The sequence below is a fragment of the Macaca fascicularis genome, chromosome 4, assembly GCF_037993035.2.
Source record: "Macaca fascicularis isolate 582-1 chromosome 4, T2T-MFA8v1.1".
In the NCBI taxonomy this organism is placed as follows: domain Eukaryota; kingdom Metazoa; phylum Chordata; class Mammalia; order Primates; family Cercopithecidae; genus Macaca; species Macaca fascicularis.
In genome coordinates this window covers 17,980,736-18,007,189 of record NC_088378.1, presented here as the reverse complement: position 1 = coordinate 18,007,189, position 26,454 = coordinate 17,980,736, and the positions used below count along the sequence as shown (strand labels likewise).

Sequence of the window (26,454 nt, the reverse complement as noted above, 5' to 3'; positions counted from 1 at the left end):
CTTCTAATTCTTGGAACTCCTCTGGACTACATTTAGGTAGGATGGGTGGCATTTTGGCATTTTTTGTATTGTTTAGATGAAAACAGATTCACGTTTCTGTTTGGTGCAGTCTACCACTTTTCCTTTTCCACATTGACTCTGGTTTTAATGTCCAAGGCGAGATCAACATCTGGAATCTTTATTTTTCTTTTCTCCTTTTCAAAGAGTTTCCTCTGCTACCAAACAAACAAAAATCCTTAACAAAAACTTTAAATGCCTCTGTTGACAAGTCCTTAAAGGAAAACACTTGGCGATTGGAGAAGGCATCTCTTAGGGAATGTTAATAAATTTAAACTTGGAAGAATTCAGATAAGTCTAAGAATTTTTTTGTACTGATGAGTAAGCCTTATTCCTCTGTATTTCAGTAGCAGTCTGCTTATACTTACTTGTTCATTAAGCCAGCTTTGGGTTCAGACATATCAAATAGGCTTAAAGTTCCTACTGTGTGCTAAATAGACAAAAGATTGCTCAAGTCCTAAGAAGGAAATAAAAGACTGCAGGTATAAAGTAAGAGAGGGGGCTGGGTGCAGTGGCTCACACCTGTAATCCTAGCAGTTTGGGAGACTGAGGCGGCAGATCATGAGGTCAGGAGTTCGAGACCAGCCTGGCCAACATGGTGAAACCATGTCTCTACTAAAAACACAAAAAAAGGTTAGCCGGGCATGGTGACGGGTGCCTGTAATCCCAGCTACTTGGGAGGCTGAGGCAGGAGAATCGCTTGAACCTGGGAGGCGGAGAGGTTGTCGTGAGCCGAGATCATGCCATTGCACTCCAGCCTAGGTGGCAAGAGCAAGACTCTGTCTCAAAAAAAAAAAAAAAAAAAAGTAAAAGAGAGGGGACCTTTGATAGGGTAATCAGAAAAGGGAAGGCCTGAAGGAAGAGAATGGGCCAGCCTTAAAAAGAGTTACTACATAAGGTATTACAAATAGTAAAGCCAGATAGTTATTAATAGAACTTGGTGCACTTAATGGGAAGGAAGATGAGGAAAATGTGGAGTCCCATGTTGGGCAGTAAAAGGTGGGACTGCACAAAACTGTGTGGTAAGAAATTTGACTTTACCCAGAGGTGGAAAGCCATTGAAAGTTTTTCAAGTACAATGCAATTATTTCTCTTCAAATAATTGGTAAGGAGTTGTGGACTATAGGCTGGAAGCAAGAATTGAACGCATTTTAGTCCATATAAAATGTAATGGTTGCATTTTAGATAGAAATAGACACATTTAAGAGAGATTTGGGCCTCAAACCAATAGAACTTTTTGATGGATTAGAAATGGAATTGGAGCTGGGGGATGGTGGTAGAGAATAAAGCCAAGTTTCTGGATTGAGCAGTTAGGTGGTATGTGGTACTTACTCACTAAGGTTGGGAATACTAATAAAGAGCTGTTTTGAACATGTATTTGGGATCCTTATTGAATTCAAGTGAAAAGACTGAGAAGAGAGTTAACCTCTGTGAGTTTGTAATCCAGAGAGGAGAGTCTAGACATAGAAATTTGGGATTTCTCAGTTTATATCAGGTGAAGTATTGAGACTGAAAAAGATACAGCATAGACAGACAACTGGTCCCAGGACTTAACTCCCAAGAGAAGAGAATTTAGGGCAGAACTATTGTTCACTGATGAACCCAAACACTTAGAACAATACCTGCTTGGCACATGGTAGGCTCTTGATTTATTAAATGAATGGATGCACTGAAAACCCTTGATCTTTAAAGGTTGATGGTGGAGTGGCCTTGGGCTAGGAGTAAAATCCAAGAAAATGGTATTATGGACGCCAAGGCTCCAAATGTCTCAAGGAGAAGTGACTTCCTTGAAATATGTATTAAAGATGTGTTAATATGTATAAAAAATGGATAGTGGGCTACGTAGTCTGGAAGATGAAAATAATACACTTTTTTCTTTTTTCTTGTTTTTTTCTGAGTCTTTTTTTTACAGTCAACTTATCTTTGGGTCTAAAGGTACATTTCACAGTTCTGAAATCCAAAATGACCTGAAAATTGAAAAAAATTTTGGTAACTCATTTGGAATCAAAATCTTAACCTGAATCAATGTGAGGCTATTTATGATCTTTATTCCACTGTGAATACTGTAAATATTCACACTTTTTTGCTGCAGAAATATTTATGTTTGATTATGTCATGCCCCCCAAACTCTAGGCTATTACGTAATATATGGCAGGTGTACCATATCTCTACAAAATCTGAAAAAGTGTAAAATTGGAAACATACCTAATTTCAAGGAATATGGATAAGAGATTGTGGACCTTAGTAGACACTTCCATTCTGTTAGCTTCTTGAAGAGTGAGCAATTTGTAAAAGTTTGCAGATAAATAATTCTTTACAGTAATTTCTTTGCATTGACAAAGTTTGTTGTGTTCAAGGAACCACCTTGAGCTGATTTTTCTGGATATTTATTTTATTGGTAAAGTATTTTTATGTAAAGGTTGAGTATCCTTTATCTGAATTCTTGGGACCAGAAGTATTTCAGATTTGGTGACGTTTTACAATATTTGTAATTATTTACCAGTTAGCATCCCTAATTCGAAAATAAAAAATTTGACATGCTGCAGTTAACATTTGCTTGACCATTAAGTTGGTGCTCAAAAAAATTCAGATTTTGGAACGTTTTGGATTTCAGATTTTCAGATTAGGGATAATCAAGCTGTATTTTGACGAAAATCAGTAACGTTTAAAATGCCCAAATTATTAATACATTACTGACCATGTAAATGATGAATAAAAATTGTAGGGTCTTAAAACTTCTTAGCTTTTTTATGCTTTATGCAAAAGTGGGCCGGGCACAGTGGCTCATGTCTGTAATTCCAGCACTTTGGGAGGCCGAGGCGGGCAGATCACCTGAGGTCAAGAGTTCGAGACAAGCCTGGCAAATATGGAGAAACCACGTCTCTACTAAAAATACAAAAATTAGCCAGATGTGGTCGGGGGCCCTTGTAATCCCAGTTACTTGGGAGGCTGAGGCAGAGAATCGCTTGAACCCCAGAAGCGGAGGTGGCAGTGAGCCAAGATCGTGTCACTGCACTCCAGCCTGGGCAACAAGAGCGAAACTCCATCTCAAAAAGAAAAAAAAATGGATGCCTGCAAAGTAGCCATCTAGAGAATTGTGAGATACAAAATTAGTGGGAAAAAGTTGGAGATGGTTATTTTATAACCCCTTTGTATTTTAGAAGAAGAATTTTTTTTTTTTTTTTTTTTTTTTTTGATACAGAGTCTCTCTGTCACCCAGGCTGGAGTGCAGTGGCACAATCTCAGCTCCAGGGTTCAAGTGATTCTCCTGCCTCAGCCTCCTGAGTAGCTGAGACTACAGGCACACGCCACCACACCCGGCTAATTTTTTGTATTTTTAGTAGAGACGGGGTTTCACAGTGTTGGTCAGCATGGTCTTGGTCTCTTGACCTCGTGATCTGCCCGCCTCAGCCTCCCAAAGTGCTGGGATTACAGGCGTGAACCACCGCTCCCAGCCAGAAGAATTCTTGGTTAACCAAATAATTATCTGTAGCTTGGCTGCCCTGTATACATGTATCATTTAAGTTCTTTGTGTATTCTTTGTGGGACTGGGGTCCCTAAATTTCAACAGAGAAACTTGTTGAAAGCTATGCATATTCGTATACAATTTGAGGACCCTATTAGTAAAAAGTAAATTACTCTGATATATTAGGTACATAGTTTCTTGTGTTGGTTTTCTTTAAATTAACCAAGATCCGAAGCCTTTATTTAAAATATTTATATTTCATATTATGTCTTGTTTTTTTCAGCCTTCACCCTGCCATTTCTAGTGAATCTATAAGTGCCCTTGGCATTCCGTGTTACTACTTAAGAACATTAGCTGTGAGCTGTCTTGCCGGAGTTTGAATCTAGCTCCTTCACTTGCTAGCTATGTGACATAGGCAGTATTACCTGACTTGTCTGTTTCTCATCGTTCTTTACTATTATACAATAGGAATAATGTAATAATACCCACATCATAAGTTTATTGGTAAGATTAAAAGATACGTGAAGTACTTAGAATAGTACCTTCTCGTAAACTCAACAAGTGTTAATTACTGTTTTTTGTTTTTTGTTTTCCCAAATACACTTGCTCAGAAATTGCTACTGTAGTCTCCAGTTACTGGGGCCTGGGGCTTTTCACTGGATTTTCAGTGTGCGCATAACTAGAGTATTTGATGTTATGACGTAGTAGATATTAGAGACATTTGATTTGGGTAATTCTTACGCAGAGGCAGATAGATGGAAGTTAGTGTTTAGTTTGTGTCTTTTCTATTTTAGGTGATATTGGAAATTATTATGGACAGGGTCATCCCATGAAACCTCATAGAATCTGCATTTCTAGTGAAAACTAGAATTTATTTATTTTTACTTTAATGATTAATTTCTTTAGTAGCGATAACTAAGAAATGCTTTCCCTTGTATTAACTTAATTACATGATGCTTTATAACACTAGTGGGTTTTCCATATCTAAGAATTGATGAGACCAGGCTGCTTTCAAGGAATTGTATGTGCCTTATATTGTCACCATGTAAGGTAGAGCTTTATGGTAGATTCTTTCTTAATAGGTAGTTTATTTTCTGCATTCATTGCCTCTTAATTATAATTGCAGAGGAATGTTGCAAAGGGCCATGGCTCTGCTTTGCTAAAGTCTATATTGTTTCTTAGCCTTGTTGGCACCTGCGTTTGAAAAGGTGGCTTTCCCTTTAAAAGACCTTGTGTATATGAATTGTTTTGAGAAGAGAGCTGTGTTGAAAATGAAGTTAGGTAAAATTAGAGGTATGATACCAACAAAAGCAAATATTTGTGTTGTTAGAAGCATGGATTTTGTGAAAGCTGATTGCTTGTCCTGGACTGTTATCAAATATGTAGAAGAGAGGACAAAAAAGTTTTGGGGTTGTTTCCATTAAACAAACAAAAGGTGTATTTAGGGAGGACTTTGAAAGATTTAGTGGATAAATCGCATTCTTTATCCTAGCTTTTATTGTAATATATGTCTATGTTGAAATGATAGACTTCAAACCATTAAAATAGCTTGACTCTCCTGACCCTGTGGGGTATTAGTTCCAAGACCTCCACAGATCGCAAAATTCATGGGTGTTTAAGTTCCTTAAATGAACTGGTATAGTATTTGCATATAACCTATGCATATCCTCCCTTATACTTTAAATCATCTCTAGATTACTCATAATACCTAATACAATGCAAAAGCAGTGTAAATAGTTGTTACACTGTATTTAGGGGAAGATGATAAGGAAAAAAAGTCTATACATGTTGCACACCACCATCGATTTTTTAAAAATATTTTCAGTCCTCGGTTGAGTCCACAGATACAGAGGGTTGACTTTATATATTTAAGAGACTTCTTGTTATTTACTATTATAAGAAACACTGGAGCTTTACCTAGACGTATTAATTTTATTGAAATTTAGTTGATGAAAATCTGTGATTTTGGTGTTATTTTCTCTTTTTTAAATCTTATGCATGAGTTTAAAGACATTGTGATATAAGATGCCATTTAACAAGAATTGTAACTTTAACAAGGAATTATATATTTAACAAGGAATTAAAACTTTTTAGTCATGAAGAATGAGACAGTATTTTTATCACCTTGCAAAATGTCATGCTGTGTCTTAGTGGAGCAAAACCTCATTTAGGACCTAAATTTCAGTTACCAAAACTTCCCTGATGGGCCTTAATATGGACACAGTATGTTTTAACATTTAAAACGCCATTGGCGTTTTATGAGATTTCTGAAATGCCAGCAATTCATCCAAGAAGCAGTTATTTGCTGAAAACATTTTAAATCATACCAGTAAAACTCAGAGAACTTACCATAAGCATCTGAATTTGCCAGAGAATACTGAAAGCAGGCATCACTTCAAGGAACAGAAATTTTAAAAACTGGGGGTAACTAAAAATCAGAAAAGCTTGCTTTCCTTGATCTACAGATAAATGTAGTATGTAATAATGGAGTCTTCAGCTGGTAAAAGTGTGCATAGCATCTTGGTCGTCTGATACAGTTTGAAAGTTGCAAAATCTAAGTCACTAAGGTTTTAAATACATTTTGTTAAGTAGTAAATGCCTTCTAATGATAGATATACATAAATTCAAATAATTCATGGAGAGTCTCTTGTCTGTATTTAGTTTGTGTCTTTTCTATTTTAGGTGATATTGGAAATTATTATTATGGACAGGGTCATCCCATGAAGCCTCATAGAATCCGCATGACCCATAACTTGTTGTTAAATTATGGCTTATACAGAAAAATGGAAATATATGTGAGTATTCCTTTTGATACATATTCAGCACTGATTTTTTTTTTTTTTTTTTTAGCTACTGTGAAACTTTGTCTATTACTCCCCTTTTGAGGGCATTTAGCAGATGAAAAGATCTGGAAGAAAACAAACTTCTTTTTTTGTTTTATTCTTAGGAGATGAATAAGAATGAGCGCTATAGCCTCTTTTTTCCTTTTCCTTTAACCATTTAAAAAAGTTCTCCCTACCCTAGGCTTTCATGTTTCTAGAGAACAACTCCATATAGCATATTAACTATTTTTATTACAATCATTGGTAACCTGCCTGTGCTGCTGAAAAAACTCTTTTTGTTTTATTCTTAAGAGATGTATAAGAATGGGAACTATAGCTTTTTTTTTTCCATCTTCCTTTAAGCATTTAAAAAAGTTACCCCTACCCTAGACTTTCATGTTTCTGGAGAACAACTCAGTATAGCAACAACTCAGTGTGGCATATTAACTATTTTTTTTTTTTTTTTCAATAATTGTTAATCTGACTGTGCTGCTGAAAAGAGTTGACCGGCTGTTACAAAATAATTACACATAAAATTAATCCCACATATATTTACAGGGCATATAATACATATAGAATACTGTGTTAGTGGCCAAGCATAGTACAAATAACAAGTGCAACAGCTGCCTTAATGTTTTTGTAGATAAAGATGAGGGTATGTGTAAACAAATACAGACACAACAATTAGCTATTTGGGGAGAAAATAAATATTTAAAGCAATTAATGTTAGGCAGTATATGTGAATATGTGAATTTTCAGTTACATGTAGACATTTAGAGAAGAGGGGAAGTTAGAATAAGATTCAGTCTGGAAGTCTTGTGGAAGAATTGTGTCATACGTGAAATTGAGCTCTTCAGAACAAAGAAGATTAGGATAGAAGAAAGGACGACAGGTCATGAACAAAGATTTAGAATTGACACTCTAGTTTAGTGAGTGATTTCATTGATGAAATCATTGTATGTTTTATCATGGAAAAGGAGAGAAAGTAGAGTTTATGAACATATGGATTTGACTTTTTACTCAACCTATTTCCACTAAAATAAGGAGTGATTAAATCATAGTTGATATGCCTGTGTAATGCTTTTAAAGGAGTTTGAATTAGTTTTGAAATTGATTACTGTTTTCTAAAACACATGTATAAGTTTGAGTTGGTTTTGGAATTTATATATTTTGTTCCGGTAGACTTAGTTCTTTTGAGGAGACTATTAGGAGAATTTGTATATTTGTTTGATAATACTGATATAACCAGTTGTAATTCCACAGTTCTGACATTTATTTCTCTTCACAGAGGCCCCATAAAGCCACTGCTGAAGAAATGACAAAATATCACAGTGATGAGTATATCAAATTTCTGCGGTCAATAAGACCAGATAATATGTCTGAGTATAGTAAGCAGATGCAGAGATGTACGTTTCTAAGTAAAAAGTATTTTCACATTGATAAATGTAAATTAGTATTTTTAGGAGCTTCAAATGATCCAAATCTGAATATTTTTCCTGTTGGTCTAATATGTTACAATTATTTACTACTTTGAAAAGTCATTGTAACGCTACTAAAGCTACTTAAGAAAAAAAACAAACCTATGTGAAGCTTACTGGTTCATGAAACTGCTGTTTGGATATTGTTCTACTCCTAGTTTGCTCCCCTGATAACTTTGGGTAAATACATATTGGTAGGGAGACCTCACTCCCTTGCTCCCTTGCTTCAAAAAACAAAAACAAGATTACACTTTGATTAGCCTTAGCTTGACATATACCTCTTGTCTTCTCTTTGTGTACTTCAGTTAACCTGGACTATAATACACATCTCTTTTTCTGTGTTGAGATGTTAGTGAAGCTTTTGATTCTACATAATGTTCTGTTGTACAGGTTAAAAATATTTTATTTTGAGAGATTGGTAACAAATTGGCTTGAAGGTAGAATGCAAAAGTCAGCTTAAAATTATTGGAACAGTATCTTAAAGCTTGATACTGAAGATCATTCTCATTAGTGTTTGTATTGATTGACTTCAGTGATGATTATAATACTAAATTAGTGTAGGTACTAGACATCTCATATTTACAACCTCATATACATTTCTACCGTATCTTATTTGATTTGTTATAATGTTACAATATAATTAGAACAGATAGTATTTAATTATTATTTTTTTTCAATGAAGTTTCCAACTTAGACGCAAAAGAGGCATGGGTAGCCCTTGGGCAAACAGCGTAACAGGATTGATATAAAACCTGCATAATAATGACTTATATTAAGCTTATGATCCTGGCTGGGTGTGGTGGCTCACGCCTGTAATCCCAGCACTTTGGGAGGCCGAGGTGAGTGGATTACCTGAGGTCTGGAGTTCGAAACCAGACTGGCCAACATGGCGAAACCCTGTCTCTACTAAAAAAAGTACAAAAAAATTAGCTGGGTGTGGTGGCATGCACCTGTAATCCTGCTACTCAGGAGGCTGAGATAGGAGAATTGCTTGAACCCCGGAGGTGGGGGTTGCAATGAGCCGAGCTCACGCTATTGCAGCCTGGGCAACAGAGTGAGACTCTGTATCCAAAAAAAAAAAAAAAAAAAATTATGATCTATCTGAGCAGTAAGAAACTAAAATGTATTTCTTATAGTGCTTGTGACTTAAGGATGTACAAAGATATTAATATATAAAACAAGGACCCTTATTCTTGAAGAGGTTACAATTCAAGGGCATAGGGAAAGACTAAGAAAGGGTTATATATGTCTGCCATATCCCCTTCATTCTGTCAATACTGAGGAACTAAATGTGTGATGTTGTGTTATTTATCTGTATATGTTTTTTCCTTGTTGTCTTTAATGTCCTTCTGTATTTTGGCTCCCATGAACCTAGTTAATTCTTACAAGCTTTCAAGATCAAGATTAGCCACGGAAATAGGCAACCAGCTGTTACATCTTTTTGGTTTAGTAACTTCCTGACATGCATTTCAAAGTTACAGATATTAATACGTATTTAAGGAGTTTTAAAGAAAGTAAATCATACAGCAATTGAAGTTACTTTTAGAATGTTAACTTACTGTAATATTAAGGGGAAAGGTCTAGAAAATTTAAGCCTGTGTTTTAATTAAATGAGAACTGTTGTGCATAGACAACTATTGAGTTCTTGTTAATAGACCAGAAATATTCCACAGATACTCCTGATAAGATTTGATGATGATCTTTCACAGATAACACTGTAATTACCTTGGATAAAACAATAAATATATTTTAAAGTTGTAAACTTTATATTACACTGTGAAGTGTATGTTTGATGATTGCATCAAGCAAAAAAAGTATTTGTAGGAAATAGTTTTTGTAAGAAAAGGCTTTCATTAATTTGCAGAGTGTGTTGAAATTAATGAAATCCATCTTCCACAGTTAATGTTGGAGAAGATTGTCCAGTGTTTGATGGACTCTTTGAGTTTTGTCAACTCTCAACTGGTGGTTCAGTTGGTAAGTGCTAATACAATCAGATTTAAAAGTTGTTCTAAATTTGGTGTGTATCTTCCAGGTTATTTGTGTAAAGCAGGAGTTTTAATGATTGTGAATTTTGATAACAAAAGGAAATCAGTATGTTTATAGTACAGTACAATTTGCTTTCAAACCTCTGTTTTGTTATTGTGACTTAAATACTTTTGTAACTTACATTTTTCACTTACAGACTTCTTTCATCCCCCTTGTCTTCTAGCTATCATTGTTAGTACCACCATCTACATAAACCATTATTTAATCTCAGGGCGCAGCTCTGGGAGAATGTTTTTCTAAGGAGAAACTCCTATTTATGTCATAGATGATTTTTGTTAAGTTTTATGATTTTAAGCTCTTTCTTATGCATGGCATACACTTGTAGGGTTTTCGTCTCGTTGTACTAATTTTTTATGTTAAATATTTAAAAAGTCTACCTTGTTTCTACTTCTTAGCTGGAGCCGTGAAGTTAAACCGACAACAGACTGATATGGCTGTTAATTGGGCTGGAGGATTACATCATGCTAAGAAATCAGAAGCATCAGGATTCTGTTATGTTAATGATATTGTGCTTGCCATCCTTGAATTACTAAAGTATGTTAATTTATATTGGTACTTTTTTCAGTGATAAAATGTTTTCATTAAAACACAATAAAAGTCTGTGGCTTAAAAAAAATCAGGTAAGCCATAGGTTGAAATAGTTAATGGTGAATTTTCTGGGAATTCATTACAAAACAATGAAGAAATGCAGGGAGTTTGCCCAAATCTTCAATTATTAAGAGTTAGTGTGTGGCCAGGCACTATGGCCGAGGCCTGTAATCCCTACACTTTGGGAGGCTGAGGTGGGTGGATCTCTTGAGCCCAGGAGTTTGAGACCAGGCTGGGCAACATGGCAAAACCCCATCTCTGCCAAGAAAAAAATTAGCCAGATGTGGTGGCATGCATCTGTAGTCCCAACTACCCAGGAGGTTGAGGTGGGAGTATCTGAGCCCAGGAAGTAGAGTCTGCAGGAAGCCATGTTCCTGCCACTACACTCTAGCCTGGGCAACAGTGTGAGATCCTACCTTAAAAAAAGAATTAGAAGTGTATAAAAGGCTGGGTGCCCGTGGCTCACGCCTGTAATCCCAACACTTTGGGAGGCCAAGGTGGGTGGATCATGAGGTCAGGAGTTCAAGACCAGCCTGACGAGCATGGTGAAACCCCATCCTACTAAAAACACAAAAATTAGCTGGGCATGGTGGCACGTGCCTGTAATCCCAGCTACTCAGGAGGCTGACGCAGGAGAGTTGCTTGAACCTGGGAGGCAGAGGTTGCAGTGAGCCAAGATCATATCAGTGTACTCCAGCGTGGGCTACAGAGCAAGACTCTGTCTCAAAAAAAAAAAAAAAAAAAAAAAAAGAATTAGAAGTGTATGTAAATGTCAAAACTCCCATTAAATATCCTTTTTTAAAAGTAGTTTGGCAGTTTTCATTTTAGTTAGTTTCAACTAATAAAAAATGACAATGACCTTGGAAGTTTATGTTCTAGTATTTTGTAAATTGTAAATTGAAGACAAAAATTTGAAACCAGTATTTAAGGAAATTTGTTTACCTGTTGAGTTAGTCTAACTGCCTAACTTCCATATGTGAATGAGGCTTTGTTCTCTACTGATGGATATAAAATTATCTCTGAGTTGCTGCAGGAGTTATTTTTCCTTAGCTGTGGCTGCAGTTTGAGAGAGAGAGATCTGTAGAGGTACTTATGAATGTGGACATTTGCAATGTTATTTTTTGCCATCAGTTATGACACATCTTAGCAGATTCTACTTTATATTGTACTGAGCTGTTTTTTGCTTGTAGTTATTCCATGCATGCTATCCATAGAGGCTGATTTTTCAGTCACTGAAAATTGATACTGACTCCTCAAATAAACAGTAATTGAGCAGGATCAGTGTAACATCTTGTCAGCTCATCAGGAGCAAAGGAAAATCATTTGCAATCATTTGCCTTGTGTTTTAATTGACTGTTGATGTTGGTTCCAGTGTCTTCAACTCTTTGAGCAAGTTCTTGCCCACTCAGCTAATAGTTTTAAACAACTTTAATTTCTCTGGACACAATTTTTTTGGGTGGTGTAATCAAACATGATTTAATAAATTGACTTGGTGCACAGCTTTCCTTGCTTATCTAACACATGAGCCACTCAGAAACTTTACCTTGATCACAGCCTCATTTCTGTTTTTTAAATTTTGTGAAGAAATTTTGCTATACTATTATACGCTCTTTATATTCTTATGAGAATAGTCTCATGAGTGCTTAGTCTGGAAATATCAATTTACATTGTATTGTTTTATTTAGCACAGCTATGGCATCATTACATAATAAATACAATGCTTTGCCATCTAATAACAAAATCTCACTTCATTGTACTTCAGAAGGATGACATGAGAAGTCCATTTTCCCTTTATTTTGACATGAGTATACACTGGTAACAAAATGTCATGATATGGTGATTCATGTGGCTCCTAAACTGTGTTTGAGTTACAACTGTGTCATTGTTATCTGTGGTGTTCCAAGCACCAGTTTGAAATGATGAGAGTACCACATGTAGCCTCTGTCACAGCTAACCAATTCTGAAGTTCAAATGGAGCCATGGGTAATAAACAATTGAGCATGGCCATCTTTCAGTAAAACTTTTTCTATGGACACTGAAATTTGAATTTTTTAATTGTCACATGTCAGAAAATACTCTTGTTTCGGTTTTGTTTTTAAACCATTTAAAAAATATAAAAACTATTCTTAGTTCAAAGCTGAAAAAAGAGGCAATTGGCCAAATTTGGGCCATGGGCTATAGTTAGCCAATCCCTATTTTATAATATTGAAGATTTATTACAGAGGTGTTTTAATTAAAGTAACAATCTTGAGTATGGTATAATCTTCAGTTTTTCATATATTAGAAACATGTGCTATGTTTTTGAAGCATGTAGAATGGAACAAATTTCACAAAGAGTAAATATGTATTTTTTAACCTACGTAGGGCCATAAGTGGGTATTTAAAGGCCTAAGGCTCAAACCTCAGATATTTGAATAGCCTTTTAGGCCGAATTTAAAAGGTGATTAAACATCCTGGAATGTTAGAACTCAAAAATAGGTTTCCTGAATTTGTGGTGCTTCTTCCCATCTTATAACCTTTAAAGAAAAAAACAAAAACTTATGGATTTGCTTTCAGGTATCATCAGAGAGTCTTATATATTGATATAGATATTCATCATGGTGATGGTGTTGAAGAAGCTTTTTATACAACAGATCGTGTAATGACGGTATCATTCCATAAATATGGGGAATACTTTCCTGGCACAGGAGACTTGAGGGTAAGACTAAATTCTGTCTTAATAAATACTGTGAGACGAACCTAGGAGATCAGTAACCTTATACTTGAAGTAGAATTTTTCCTGAGTTAATAATTTGAAACTTGTATGCAGAATTCAATTACTTCATATGCAGTAACATTTGCTAAAATTCACTGTTGCTAACTAAGCAAAAATTTAGTGAGAACTTAAGGACTGTTTTTTTTTTTTTTTTTCTCAGCTGTTTTCTTTGGTTGAATAAATATTTTTGAATATCCACAAAGCACGAAGCCCTTCTCTTGATGTTCAGTTTGAATCTTCAAAACTACCTGATGGTAGCCTATGTTGCTATTGATTATAAGGATCGGTGGAATAAAATAGACTAGGTCTTTTTAGGTTCTTCTGCTCCTCTCTTTTGTGATTGGTCTTGACTTTTAGTAGGTCTAATTTTAATCTTTTTTTTTTCCTTAAACTTCTAAAGTTGGTAATGTATTTACGTAGAGAAAGAATAGTGTAGCCCTGCCTGCCTGTTACATTAAGTGTATTTCTATTTTATTTCTGTTATCTTTTTCCATTTGATGCTCTTGTCTTTTATGACTGTGAAAACCACTGGTCAAATCCTATTTCTGTAAGCTCATTGAAGGTTTTTTGCCTCACCACACTTTTTTTGAACCTAACTACACACATGTTGAAATTTATTCAATAATTTAAACAGCTGTTTTTAGTTCAGCCTGGATTATATGGGAGATTTGTCTTATATGGCATTGAACAAAGTTCTAAACTATTTTATTAAGGTTATTTTTCACGTCTATGGTATGTTGTTACAGTTTAGCAACCAGAATTTAAAGAGTTGCCATAAAGTATTCTTAAGCTGTATGGCTTTTCTTTGTTAGACCACAATGTGATCCTTTCTCAGTAAACTCTTTGAGTAAAAGAGTTACCTTAGTAAAACTTTTCCATACTTACAAATGGGTGGGAGGTCAAATGTTTGGTTTGAGTTTAAATTATTTAGCTTTTAAAATTGCAGATTTGTAATTTCAGTTCCTTGCCAGTAAACTCCTTCAATTTATCCTTTTCTCCACCTGGTCATACAGACTAGTGGTTCTCAAACAGTGGACCCTAAACTGAGGAGAAAGCAGACCAGCATCACCTGGGAACTTGTTAGAAATACACATTCTTAGGGCCCAGAAACTGGGTGATTTGAGAATCACTGCTGTAAACCGATAGAATATATTTGTCAGCAACCATTACATCCTAGTGGAAGTCAAGCAAAAGTCTTCTCTGTTTTAAGCTTAAAGAATAAGACAGTATCTTTGCAGTATGATCCTAGTTTATCTCAGAAGTGGAAAATGGAAGCCTCATGTAATTTCTGACAGGTGAATGTCGCTATGGTCTCTTCTCAGTTATTATTCATAATTCTTACAGTTTGAAGTTTTTGAAAATATTAGAGAATGCATGTTTTAGAAGGATTTGAGACTGGGTTTCAACATCTTTTTCTTAAGATTTTACAGTCGCTGTATTAAATGATGTTTTAAGGATAACATTTGAATATTTTAAGCATGTCCACATAATTTTGTGAGAGAATTAAAATCAGTCGTTACATTATACGTACTGCTGTATTTGGACTTTCTGTGTAACTCACATGTATCTTTGGATGTTAATTTAATAAACACTCGCTTTTTCTGCCTGCTAATTCATTCTAATGCTGAAAAGAAGGCTACGCTGAGCTTAGCTCATTGTTGAAACTCTGTTTGCTTTAATTCGAGTAGTCAGTGGAAGAAAGAAAGGTGGCGTAGTAGCAGTTGCAGAATGAGACCTGGAAAAGATAAAGCTTAGTCTAACAAGGGCAGCAGCTCTGAGTTGCCAGCTAGTTAGTGGCAGTTAGGATGAGAAGTGCTGACCAACTTTTCTGCATTCTGAAATCTTAGAGTCAAAATATATTTCGTCTGTGTTTTAACTGTGCAGTAGGAGTGTAAGGATTCACTATACTTTGTCTTTTCCATATTTGTATGGCTTATATTTAGTTACTAAATCTTAATAAAAATTTAGACTGCAAGAAAAATTGGGAGAGGAGGTGTGTAATTTTGCTTGCTTTCCCCTCGTTGGATGATGGGTCTCATAACTCTAATATTGAGGGTAAATTTTGCTTTTGTGAAATTGAACTGAAGCTAAGACCATTCCATGAGAGGTTCAGGAAGAACTTGCACAAGTGCTAGTAATCCTAAAAATTCATGGATCTTCAGACATTATAATTTAACACACATAAGAATTAGGCACCCCACACCCCAGCCAGGCACGGTGGCTCGTGCCTGTGATCCCAGCACTTTGGAAGGCTGAGTCAAGTGGATTACCTGAGGTCAGGAGTTCGAGACCAGCCTGACCAATATGGTGAAACCCTGTCTCTACTAAATACAAAAAAGAATTAGGTGGACGTGGTGGCATGCACCTGTAGTCCCAGCAACTTGGGAAGCTGAGACAGGACAATTGCTTGAACCGAGGAGGCGATCTTGGCTCACTGGAGTGCAGTGAGGCGAGATCACGCCACTGCACTCCAGCCTGGGTGACAGAGCAGGACTCCATCAAAAAAAAAGAAGAAAAAGGGTGGCACGCTCCTAATCCTTTGGTATTGCAGTTAAAATACTAGTTTATAGTAATATCTGTACTATACAGTATCTTCTAGGAATACATAACACACAAATGCATACGCACACATACAAATGCATAACATATACAAATAAGTATATATAATACGTGTATATATCATTTAAGAGTATATGTAGCTGGAACCTTTGTGTCTTTTGAGAGAGATTAATGCCTGGAGTGATACTCATTCAACCAGTAGAAACAAAATTTATTTGAAGTCCAATTAAAGAACAACTCTGATGCTGGGCGCCATGGCTCACACCTGTAATCCCAGCACTTTGGGAGGCCGAGGTGGGCGGATCATCTGAGGTCCAGGAGTTTGAGACCAGCCTGACAAACATGGAGAAACCCTGTCTCTACTAAAAATACAAAATTAGTCGGGCATGGTGGCGCACGCCTGTAATCCCAGCTGTTTGGGAGGCTGAGGCAGGAGAATTGCTTGAACCTGGGAGGCAGAGGTTGCAGTGAGCCAAGATCGTGCCATTGCACCTCTAGCCTGGGCAGCAAGAGCAAAACTCCGTCTCAAAAAAAAAAAAAGAACAAATCTGGTGCTTTAGTTGGTAGCTGTTAAATCTTCGAGAAAGTCTGGGTCGTTCTTTCATCATAAGTAAACTCATACCAACAGATTGTGAACCACAAGAAGGATTGTGCGGATGATTGTCCTGCAGGGTTTTTTGGCTTCATTTATTTTCCACAGGTTTACTCATAAAGTTGCCTTGCCATCTTACATATTCTGCTTATGATGGATTTTCTGGTTTAAGGTAATAATGTAATTTCATTGCCTTTAACTGCTTGTGTTAAATTTCTTTTCTCTCAAAAATAATCACTACAGATTAATTGAAAATGGTTCTTGTGTGCTTTACAATCAGTTTATAAATATTGGAGCATATACTTATTTGTTCTTTATTATTTCCTTTCTCAATTTGATTGTTCCGGTCTCAACTTCTAAGATGAATTCAAAATTGGATCCTTAATAGTCTTTTAGTCTTTTCAAAATGTAGTAAGCAAATGTCAAACTTTTTGTTATAGAATATTCTCTAAGATCTGTTTATGTATTTTAGGATATTGGTGCTGGAAAAGGCAAATACTATGCTGTCAATTTTCCAATGAGAGATGGTATAGATGATGAGTCATATGGGCAGATATTTAAGCCTGTAAGTATTGTTTTCAAAATTGGAATGGAATTTCAGAATGTTATTGGAGATGCTAACATTTGTTATCTTGTGTGTAGATTATCTCAAAGGTGATGGAGATGTATCAACCTAGTGCTGTGGTATTACAGTGTGGTGCAGACTCATTATCTGGTGATAGACTGGGTTGTTTCAATCTAACAGTGAAAGGTAAGCAATTCAAAGGGTGGTATTCCCAGAAAAAAAATGATTTTTCTTCCACCTAAGAACTTCCCATAAAAGTTCTCATTGTAATTTCTTGCCTGCTGTTTTAACACTATACTCTGCATTTTTCCTGGGGTTTTGTCTGTTGTATATATGACTAGAGTTATTCTTGTTACATTGTGGCAGATTTATATGTACATTTATATATGACTAGTTTTTTAGTTTATTGTAGTTTGAACCCAAGGCAGCTATTTTCGAATGTTTTTGTTGACTCAGTGTCAATAAAACAATGCATACTTTATTACTTAATTGGATTATTCTCATTAAGGAAGAAGAGGGTTTAGCTCTCCTCACCACTTTGCCCACAGCATACTTGTAACCCTTCCCACATCTCTATTTTTTACAAATCAGAATTTGGTTGTGACATTTAGTGTTTACAGCAGCATCTTTAAACACTTTTCAGCTTATCCAAGTTTTCTTTGCCGAATAATTGTTCCTAAGTTTCACATTTGCTTAGTTTTCTCTCCACTTATTGCTAAACTACTGGTGTCTCAGTATCTCCATATGTTCAGATCCATTGAGTATTCTGTCACTTTTACCTTCTTGAAAAACAGCCTTCTCATCTGTTCATGTTTGGATGACTCTCTTTGGTAGACCTGGCGGGACATATAGCTGTTCTCTGCTTTTTTTCTATTGTATTGGTTCTTCCTGGTGGCTCTATTCTCTGTCGTTAATTTTTTTCTCATGTTTTCGTGGAGCGCCTTCTCAAGTAGCTTCCTGATAAAAAGTGTGTGGGAGATTAGGAGTGCTGCAGTACATACTAAATTTTGATCACGTGTTGAAGTCAGCATATGATGGAAGTCTAGGCCAAAGCAAAATATCACCATTCTGGAATGAACTTCTAGGGTGTAAGAATAAATCTGAAATTTAATAAGATCTTAAAATTTATTTGTTGGTTAGAAATGATTTTTATCATGAGTGTTTGTGTATGATTTTAGAGGTTTTTTTCCATGTGAACTTTTAGGTAGCAAGTTGATACTCTGCTTTGTATTCTCTAAGATGTAGAGAATTCTCAGATAGAACTTTCTCCAGAACAACTGCTGGTCTTAATGGAATTGGATAACTAAATACAGATATTAAAAGCTTCTTTACTTAATGTTACGATTGCTACTATACCAGCTGTATTAGAATTATGGTATAGTCTGTTATTCTACATTAAGTTAAATGATATTAAATTAATTGTCCCTTTGTAGGTCAGCAGTGGTTGAACAGCATGTAACTTAATGTGTTAATAACCATCTTTTGCCTCAAAATGTTTATAAACTTTCTTTTTTTTTTTTTTTTTTTTTATGAGACGGAGTCTCGCTCTGCCGCCCAGGCTGGAGTGCAGTGGCTGGATCTCAGCTCACTGCAAGCTCCGCCTCCTGGGTTCACGCCATTCTCCTGCCTCAGCCTACCGAGTAGCTGGGACTACAGGCGCCCACCACCTCGCCCGGCTAGTTTTTTGTATTTTTCAGTAGAGACGGGGTTTCCCCGTGTTAGCCAGGATGGTCTCGATCTCCTGACCTCGTGATCCGCCTGTCTCAGCCTCCCAAAGTGCTGGGAGTACAGGCTTGAGCCACCGCGCCCGGCCTATAAACTTTCTAAAACGATCTACCTGATGTACTCTTAAGAGTGTGTATTAACTATCAGTTTTCCTGTTAGACATGAAAGTCCTTAATGTTTTTGTACTTAATAGTTTTTATAATCATTTCACTCTTAGAGAAAAATTAACGTTGTATTTCAGCTAATAGTGTTTCAGTTGTATAAAGCATGTAAGGATATTTGTAATTCCCAAGTGTTAAACTTCATTCTGAGTTTCTCTACTGCCAGCTTTGATTCAGCTTTTTCTTTTTTTTTTTGTTTTTTTTGTTTTTTTTTTGAGACGGAGTCTCGCTCTGTCGCCCAGGCTGGAGTGCAGTGGCGCGATCTCGGCTCACTGCAAGCTCCGCCTCCTGGGTTTACGCCATTCTCCTGCCTCAGCCTCCTGAGTAGCTGGGACTACAGGCGCCCGCCACCGCGCCCGGCTAATTTTTTGTATTTTTAGTAGAGTCGGGGTTTCACCGTGGTCTCGATCTCCTGACCTTGTGATCCGCCCGCCTCGGCCTCCCAAAGTGCTGGGATTACAGGCGTGAGCCACCGCGCCCGGCCTGATTCAGCTTTTTCAGATCTGCTGAAGTTAGTTATCTCTTGTCCATCTCCTTGCTCCCATCAGCTATGTTCTTGCTCTTGTATTCTCTCCCATTCTTCATTTTTCTGAATTTTGGCCTTTAAAAAAATCCCTTTCCAGTCATCTTTGTCAAGTTTTGGAATGAAGGAAAAGTAAACATCTCTTTGTTTAGCCAGCTATCTTGACTTGGAAGCCTGTAAGTTAACTTTTTGTATGTTTGTTTTGTCTTTAAAAATATCCAAATGGTTTTTATCTGTTATAAGAAACTTTTCTAGTAGCAGTAATAAAAATTGGGTGCTAGAATTATGTAAATCACATAGGGCAACTATTGAAGAATGCTTAATGAAAATTCCCACAGTATACAGTTACATGAAGAGAACGGATAAACTTTGTAAAATTAACTCTGAATTGGAAAGAAATATAGAAAAACGATTTTCTTCTTTAAAGATTGAGTTATGTGCCTAACTGGTAATATTCCTCAAGGAGAACTTACTGGTAACTTATAAATGATTATTGAATTAAGACATGTATCCACAGAAAATATTTACTTTTATGTTAGGTTTACTATTAATATTATATTTAAATTTTTACACATAGAAGTTGAAGAAGTTTTTGAAAATAGTAATAGATATTTTTAACTCTTAAGTTATGAAAATTACTCAGTACCACTACCTAAAGTTAACTCAGGGTTAAACTATGTTGTTTAGCTTTCCGTAATTATTTTACACATGTCCATAAGGAAAGAAGTGGTAATAAAAATTAATTTAGATTATACATAATGTTTTATTGTAACCTGATTAATTTCACCATGTAACCCTACATGAACATCTTTCTGTGTTAATAAAATAGGTGTATGTTCATATTATAGTCTTAATATAATTGTGTACTTGACTTCCATCAGGGACACTTTTAAAAAGTGTTTAAATAAAAGTGTTTTAAAAAGTGTAAAATAGTATTTAAAAACTTTTAAATAGCTAGTTAATCTTAATTTTTTAATGTATTATTGTGTGAAACGTGTTTGGAAAGGAGTTTTAGACTCGAACTTTTTTACATTTTTATTTGTTTTTTAAATATTTGGAAAACCATTTTGGTTGAATAACATTTGCACTTACTATCTTTTTAAAATTTATTTTTCAAACTGTTGCAGTATGCAGATTTTGTTGTTACCCAAATCTTCTTGTCTTAGGTCATGCTAAATGTGTAGAAGTTGTAAAAACTTTTAACTTACCATTACTGATGCTTGGTGGAGGTGGATACACAATCCGTAATGTTGCTCGATGTTGGACATATGAGACTGCAGTTGCCCTTGATTGTGAGATTCCCAATGGTAAGTGTTCTTATTATGATATCTTTATTGTATGAACTGTCAGTACAGATGCTCCTCCACTTATGTTGCAATTAGGTCCTGATAAACCCATCATAAATTGAAAGTATGATAAGTAGAAGATTGATACAACACACCTAACCTACCAAACATGACTTAGCCCAGCCTACTTTGAACATGCTCAGAACAGTTAGGTTAGGCTACAGTTGGACAAAATAATCTAATACTGAGCCTGTTTTGTAAAAAAAAAATGTTGAATATCTCATGTAATTTATTGAATACAAGACATTGAAGTTGTGACAAAAAAGCGAGAAAACTGTAAGTCAAGCCGTTGAAAGTCAGAGACTGTATATCAAAATGGATGGATGGATGATTAGAGTAAGTGCCATTCTTTATAAATAGGAGAACATTCACTTTATGTTCACTTTTAAACCTTTTGGAACTATTTCACCACCTGAATCTGGATTCTGTGCATGGATTTTTGTGAAAACTCAGCTTGTAATGTGTAACTCTATTTTATTGTTTTCAATAGAGTTGCCGTATAATGATTACTTTGAGTATTTTGGACCAGACTTCAAACTGCATATTAGTCCTTCAAACATGACAAACCAGAACACTCCAGAATATATGGAAAAGATAAAGTAAGAAATCGTTGAATTGTTTTGATAAACATTTTATCTTGACAAAGATTTAGGATGCTTTAGAGGGCCAAGTATGATGGGTCCTTTTAACTTTATTAGACATTTCTCTTGTTTCTTTCTAAAGGATTTGAAACATTAAGTTACTTATTATTATTATTATTTTTTTAATTTAAAATTTTTTTGTCAGGATGGGTGTCTCGAACTTCTGGCTTCATGTGATCCTGTCACCTCTGCCTCTCAAAAGTGCTGAGCTTACAGGCATGAGCCACCATGTTCAGCCAGTTAATTTCTTCAGTTAATGGAAATAATATTTTTTTATTAGTTGAAAAGTATTTGAAAATTGCAAGGCGCACTATAAGTTATTTTCATTGTCTGAAACATTTTGTTAAGGCTTTGTCTCCACAAGCAAAGTAGAGACATTATAGTACATAGCATGGGTTTGAGTCACCTCTGTACCACAAACAAGCTGTATGATGTTTGATAAGTTCACCTGCCTTTGTGCTTGTGTTTTCCCCTCATTGAAATGGGGGACTAAAATAATGCCTCCTTGGTCAGTCAAGGTGGCTCATGCTTATAAACCTTAATGCTTTGGAAGTCAAAGATGGGAGGATAGCTTTAGACCAGGAGTTTGTGACCAGCCTGGGCAGTATAGTGAGACCTTGTCTGCAAAAAATTTAAAAATTTGCCAGGTATGGTGGCGTACAGTTGTTGTCCTAATGCAGAGGCTGAGGCAGGAGGATTGCCAGGAGTTTGAGGCTACAGTGAGGAGTTTGAGGCTGCAGTGAGCTATGATCTTGCCACTGCACTCTAGTCTGGGCAACAGAGAGAGACCTTTTAATTTATAGGTTTAGCTAGACCAAAGATGAAATTTTTTGCTAAATATTTTCTCTTGCATGTAAGAACTGCAAAGAAATTGAATTTTGTCTAATAAACTTTGCGTGTGTAATTTAGACAGCGTTTATTTGAAAATTTGCGCATGTTACCTCATGCACCTGGTGTCCAGATGCAAGCTATTCCAGAAGATGCTGTTCATGAAGACAGTGGAGATGAAGATGGAGAAGATCCAGACAAGAGAATTTCTAGTAAGATAATGCCTTTATTTTTCCAGTTTGTCAAAATGATACTTCAAATTGAAGGTTTTAGTGGCCTAAGAACTTCACTGTTAAGTCATGTTCACGAGCACACTATTATTATTGTCATTTTTGCCACTTTCAGAGATTTACCTTCCTGATCTCAAAACCTGATTTGGGTGTCAGCAGTTTCAGTTTGTATGGCTGGATATACATACATGATTGAAAGTTATCAAAAGCTAGCCACTTCAGTATATTTGGCAATTAATAAGACATCTCATTTATTTGAAGTAGGGTGAACCAAATAACTAAACATCTGTTTGATTTTGCAACTTCTCATTACACTTAATATGATGGTTAGATTGTAGCATAATGGTACATGTAGTGGTATAGACTGTCTAACATATTTGGTATTGGTACTTTTTTTGGTCTACTTCACCTCTCAGCTCTGAAATAAAATGCTACTTTTTAAGTAATGATATTATTCCTATCCCCATTAGAAAAACACACTTTTTTCCTTCAGAGTTTCAGCATTTTTAAAAGAAAAAGAAATTCCCCCAATTTTTATTATGTGTTTTTGAGCCATTTCTTCATACTTGAAAGCAAAGTTTTCAATATTAAGTAAACCATTCATTCCATTCAAATTTTAAAATCATTAGGCATCTGTTATCCTTTACCTTTAAATGTGGTAACTGCTGGTGCGTTTGTATGAGTATGCTATAATGATTATAAAACCTATGACTCTTTTTGTCAAAATTTATTAAAATCTTTTGTGCAGTTCGAGCATCAGACAAGCGGATAGCTTGTGATGAAGAATTCTCAGATTCTGAGGATGAAGGAGAAGGAGGTCGAAGAAATGTGGCTGATCATAAGAAAGGAGCAAAGAAAGCTAGAATTGAAGAAGATAAGAAAGAAACAGAGGACAAAAAAGCAGGTCAGATTTGTTTCTTGGTAGTTATTTTAATTGTAAATTTTAAAAATTGAGCTACATTGTAATGTTTATGAGATCCTAAAGTCAGTTTCACAAGTATCAAAGGAGGAAGTATGCTAGGTAGATGACTCTCTTTTTTCTTACATGTAAGTGGTGCTTAGCTCTTAAAGCTTTTATATAAATGTTATTGTTCCTGTTTGCTTTAATAATATAGGAAACTTTATCTTCTTGATAACGTGGGTTTAAAATAGTAAACATTGTACTGTGATAGAGATTGGGTAAGAAAGAGGACAAAGTAATTATGAATCTATTTGTAATGCATGGTCAGAACTGAACTTCTAAGGTAATTTTTAACTACCTAAAGCTTATTTAATGGGAGAAAACACAAAGAAGAGTTACATACCCTTAGACTAGTTTTGCCATTTTGAAAAAGGTCAAATAATAGATTTTGTTCAGAAATTGAAGAAAACATTAAAAGCTCTGAGGAAAGCTAGGAGGGGATTTGGGATGTGGGTTAGGAAGGAGTTAATACGTTGATACATTGCCTTACCTTAAAACGCTGTGTTAGCTTTAGGCAATTGAATTTGCTACCTGAATCTGTTACCTTTCATCTGACTTCCCAGAACACTTACACATGCCTCTGCCATTTTATTTAACACATATTATAGCACCTCACAGGATTTTGTCTCCCTGCTAGATTGAGCTGCTCATGGCTAGGGAACACAATATCTTAAATACTTGTATTCTCAGCGCTTGATGCATTTCCTAATGCAGGTAATGGTGATGAGCACACGTTTTAGTTAACCTGTTAATTTTTATCCTGTAGCATGTGAAAAACTGATTTAGAGGTACTGATCCAATTTTTCCTGTATCTATCAAATTGAAGTTATGTGAATAAGCTGGCTTTTTTTTTTTTTAACTAGAGAGTTCGTAATTTGTAACATCTGACACATCTAGTTCTATTCTTTTCCTTGTGAATTCACTCCTCAATAGGCTACATACAGTTCTCTATCTACCATTTTATAATTTTAACTTCGCAGTGTATTATAATGATGGCTTCAGTCTATATTTGTATACTGATTGACATCCAAAAATTCAAGCCATGACTGAGGTAAGGACTTGACTTTAGCTGTAGGATTTTTCTAACTTTTTTTCTTTTCTTTCATTTTCACTATGTCGTCGTCTTGTCTATTTTTTGGTGTTGTCATTTTTAAAAGCTTTATCTTTTCTGTGCTTAAAAAATAAACCCTCTATTTGGTGATGGGGCTCTTCTGATAGGGCCTTGCAGTTGTTAAACTTCTTCAGCCTACAGAAAAATGAAATACACTTTTTAAATCTATAGGTCAAAACCTAGAGTTAGGGCCACCTGTTCTCTTCCTCCCCACCCCAATCCAGTGACTGTTCATAGCTTGTACTGCCATCGTTTAGGAAACACCCAACACAAAGCTTATTTAGACCCTAATTCATTAATAATAAGATTGCATGATACTTTTTTATATTTTAAAAATAAAGTATATTTTGAAATAATATATATACATTTTATATTTCAAAATAGGTTTTAATCTTTTCCCAATCTTTATTTTTAGACGTTAAGGAAGAAGATAAATCCAAGGACAACAGTGGTGAAAAAACAGATACCAAAGGGTAAATGATGTTCCTTATTGAGTACTTTTTACATACTATAAAAATGCTAAACATGTTTATTGGTGTGTGTGTGTACACACTTCAGAAATACTAGACTGAACCTTAGAACATCATTATGAGGTGCTCTGAATTTTAGTTTGTATTGGTACATAAGACAACATATGCCATCTTACCTATTGGTTTATCAATATAAACTAAGTCAGTTTGTATTTTTATACATCATTTATCTGAGATCCTTTTTTGCTATTGTCTTTTATATGTGCACTTAATGGTTTTCATGGTGTTATTTCTGTGTACATGATTTTTTTAGTGTTGTGAGATAGGTACGTTTAAGAAACAATTTTAAGTAAAAACAGTTGAGGATTTTATTGTCAGAAAGCATGTAAAAGTTTGAGCATACATAATTTTGTGCCAGCCTTTACAGGATAACTTGGAATGATTATAAAATCACTAGAAAGATTAAGGCATTAATTATCCAGAAACACTTAAGACATTATCAATTAATGTGTTTGTTAGCATGAGCCTACAGGACCTGATCAATAGAGTAGGTCAGTGCATTGAAATCGAGATTGTGCCATTGTTAATATTTCACATTGCCTCTTTTAACAGAACCAAATCAGAACAGCTCAGCAACCCCTGAATTTGACAGTCTCACCAATTTCAGAAAATCATTAAAAAGAAAATATTGAAAGGAAAATGTTTTCTTTTTGAAGACTTCTGGCTTCATTTTATACTACTTTGGCATGGACTGTATTTATTTTCAAATGGCTTTTTCGTTTTTGTTTTTCTTGGCAAGTTTTATTGTGAGTTTTTCTAATTATGAAGCAAAATTTCTTTTCTCCACCATGCTTTATGTGATAGTATTTAAAATTGATGTGAGTTATTATGTCAAAAAAACTGATCTATTAAAGAAGTAATTGGCCTTTCTGAGCTGATTTTTCCATCTTTTGTAATTATCTTTATTAAAAAATTGTACTTGGATTGTCTTTTGTCTGTTTATTACTACAATATGAAATCTTGTTTCAACGGCTAATGACATCATTTCTTTAGACTTACAATACACTCTAGATGAAAGATAATAATTACAGCTCGAAAGATATCTTATTTGCTGTTTCTTTGGGAAGAGTATTTATAGTAATTATTATTTATTTTTGCAATAGAAATTCTACCACCTTGCCCTCTATAACTTAGCCAGTTAGTATCAGTGAAGATTAACATCCCATTACAATTTATGAAATAATAATACAGACTCTACAGTTGAGATGTAGGAGTTCTTTGAGCTGACCCAAAGATCCTCAAAAATTGAAATGGAAATTCTGAATTGAAAGAAGAAACGGACCAGAACTTGTGTTGACCATACTTGCCTGTTTAGTATGTTGCTGGGTTATAATGGAACCTGCTATTCAGACAAAACCTGTTTCTTTTACTGCATTTACATGGCATCCAGATTCCGTTATTAGTTACATGACATCCAGGTTTCTAAGTCAAGGAAGTAAACACAAATGATCTATCATTCAACAACTACTT

The 26,454-nt window shown here is 35.3% G+C and overlaps 1 protein-coding gene across 1 annotated transcript in view; it reads left to right on the top strand.

Moving 5' to 3' along the window:
* Positions 1 to 25,908, top strand: part of HDAC2 (histone deacetylase 2) — a 30,837-nt gene extending 4,929 nt beyond the window's left edge. Inside the window, exons 2-14 of the mRNA XM_005551629.3 lie at positions 6,206 to 6,318; positions 7,634 to 7,751; positions 9,723 to 9,797; positions 10,265 to 10,403; positions 13,014 to 13,155; positions 16,836 to 16,928; positions 17,006 to 17,114; positions 20,504 to 20,644; positions 21,174 to 21,282; positions 22,234 to 22,364; positions 23,131 to 23,286; positions 24,870 to 24,927; positions 25,537 to 25,908. Coding sequence (XP_005551686.2) covers positions 6,206 to 6,318; positions 7,634 to 7,751; positions 9,723 to 9,797; positions 10,265 to 10,403; positions 13,014 to 13,155; positions 16,836 to 16,928; positions 17,006 to 17,114; positions 20,504 to 20,644; positions 21,174 to 21,282; positions 22,234 to 22,364; positions 23,131 to 23,286; positions 24,870 to 24,927; positions 25,537 to 25,567 — 1,415 coding nt within the window. The 3' untranslated portion in view covers positions 25,568 to 25,908. The remainder of the gene's footprint in view (positions 1 to 6,205; positions 6,319 to 7,633; positions 7,752 to 9,722; positions 9,798 to 10,264; positions 10,404 to 13,013; positions 13,156 to 16,835; positions 16,929 to 17,005; positions 17,115 to 20,503; positions 20,645 to 21,173; positions 21,283 to 22,233; positions 22,365 to 23,130; positions 23,287 to 24,869; positions 24,928 to 25,536) is intronic.
* The last annotated feature ends 546 nt before the right edge of the window (positions 25,909 to 26,454 follow it).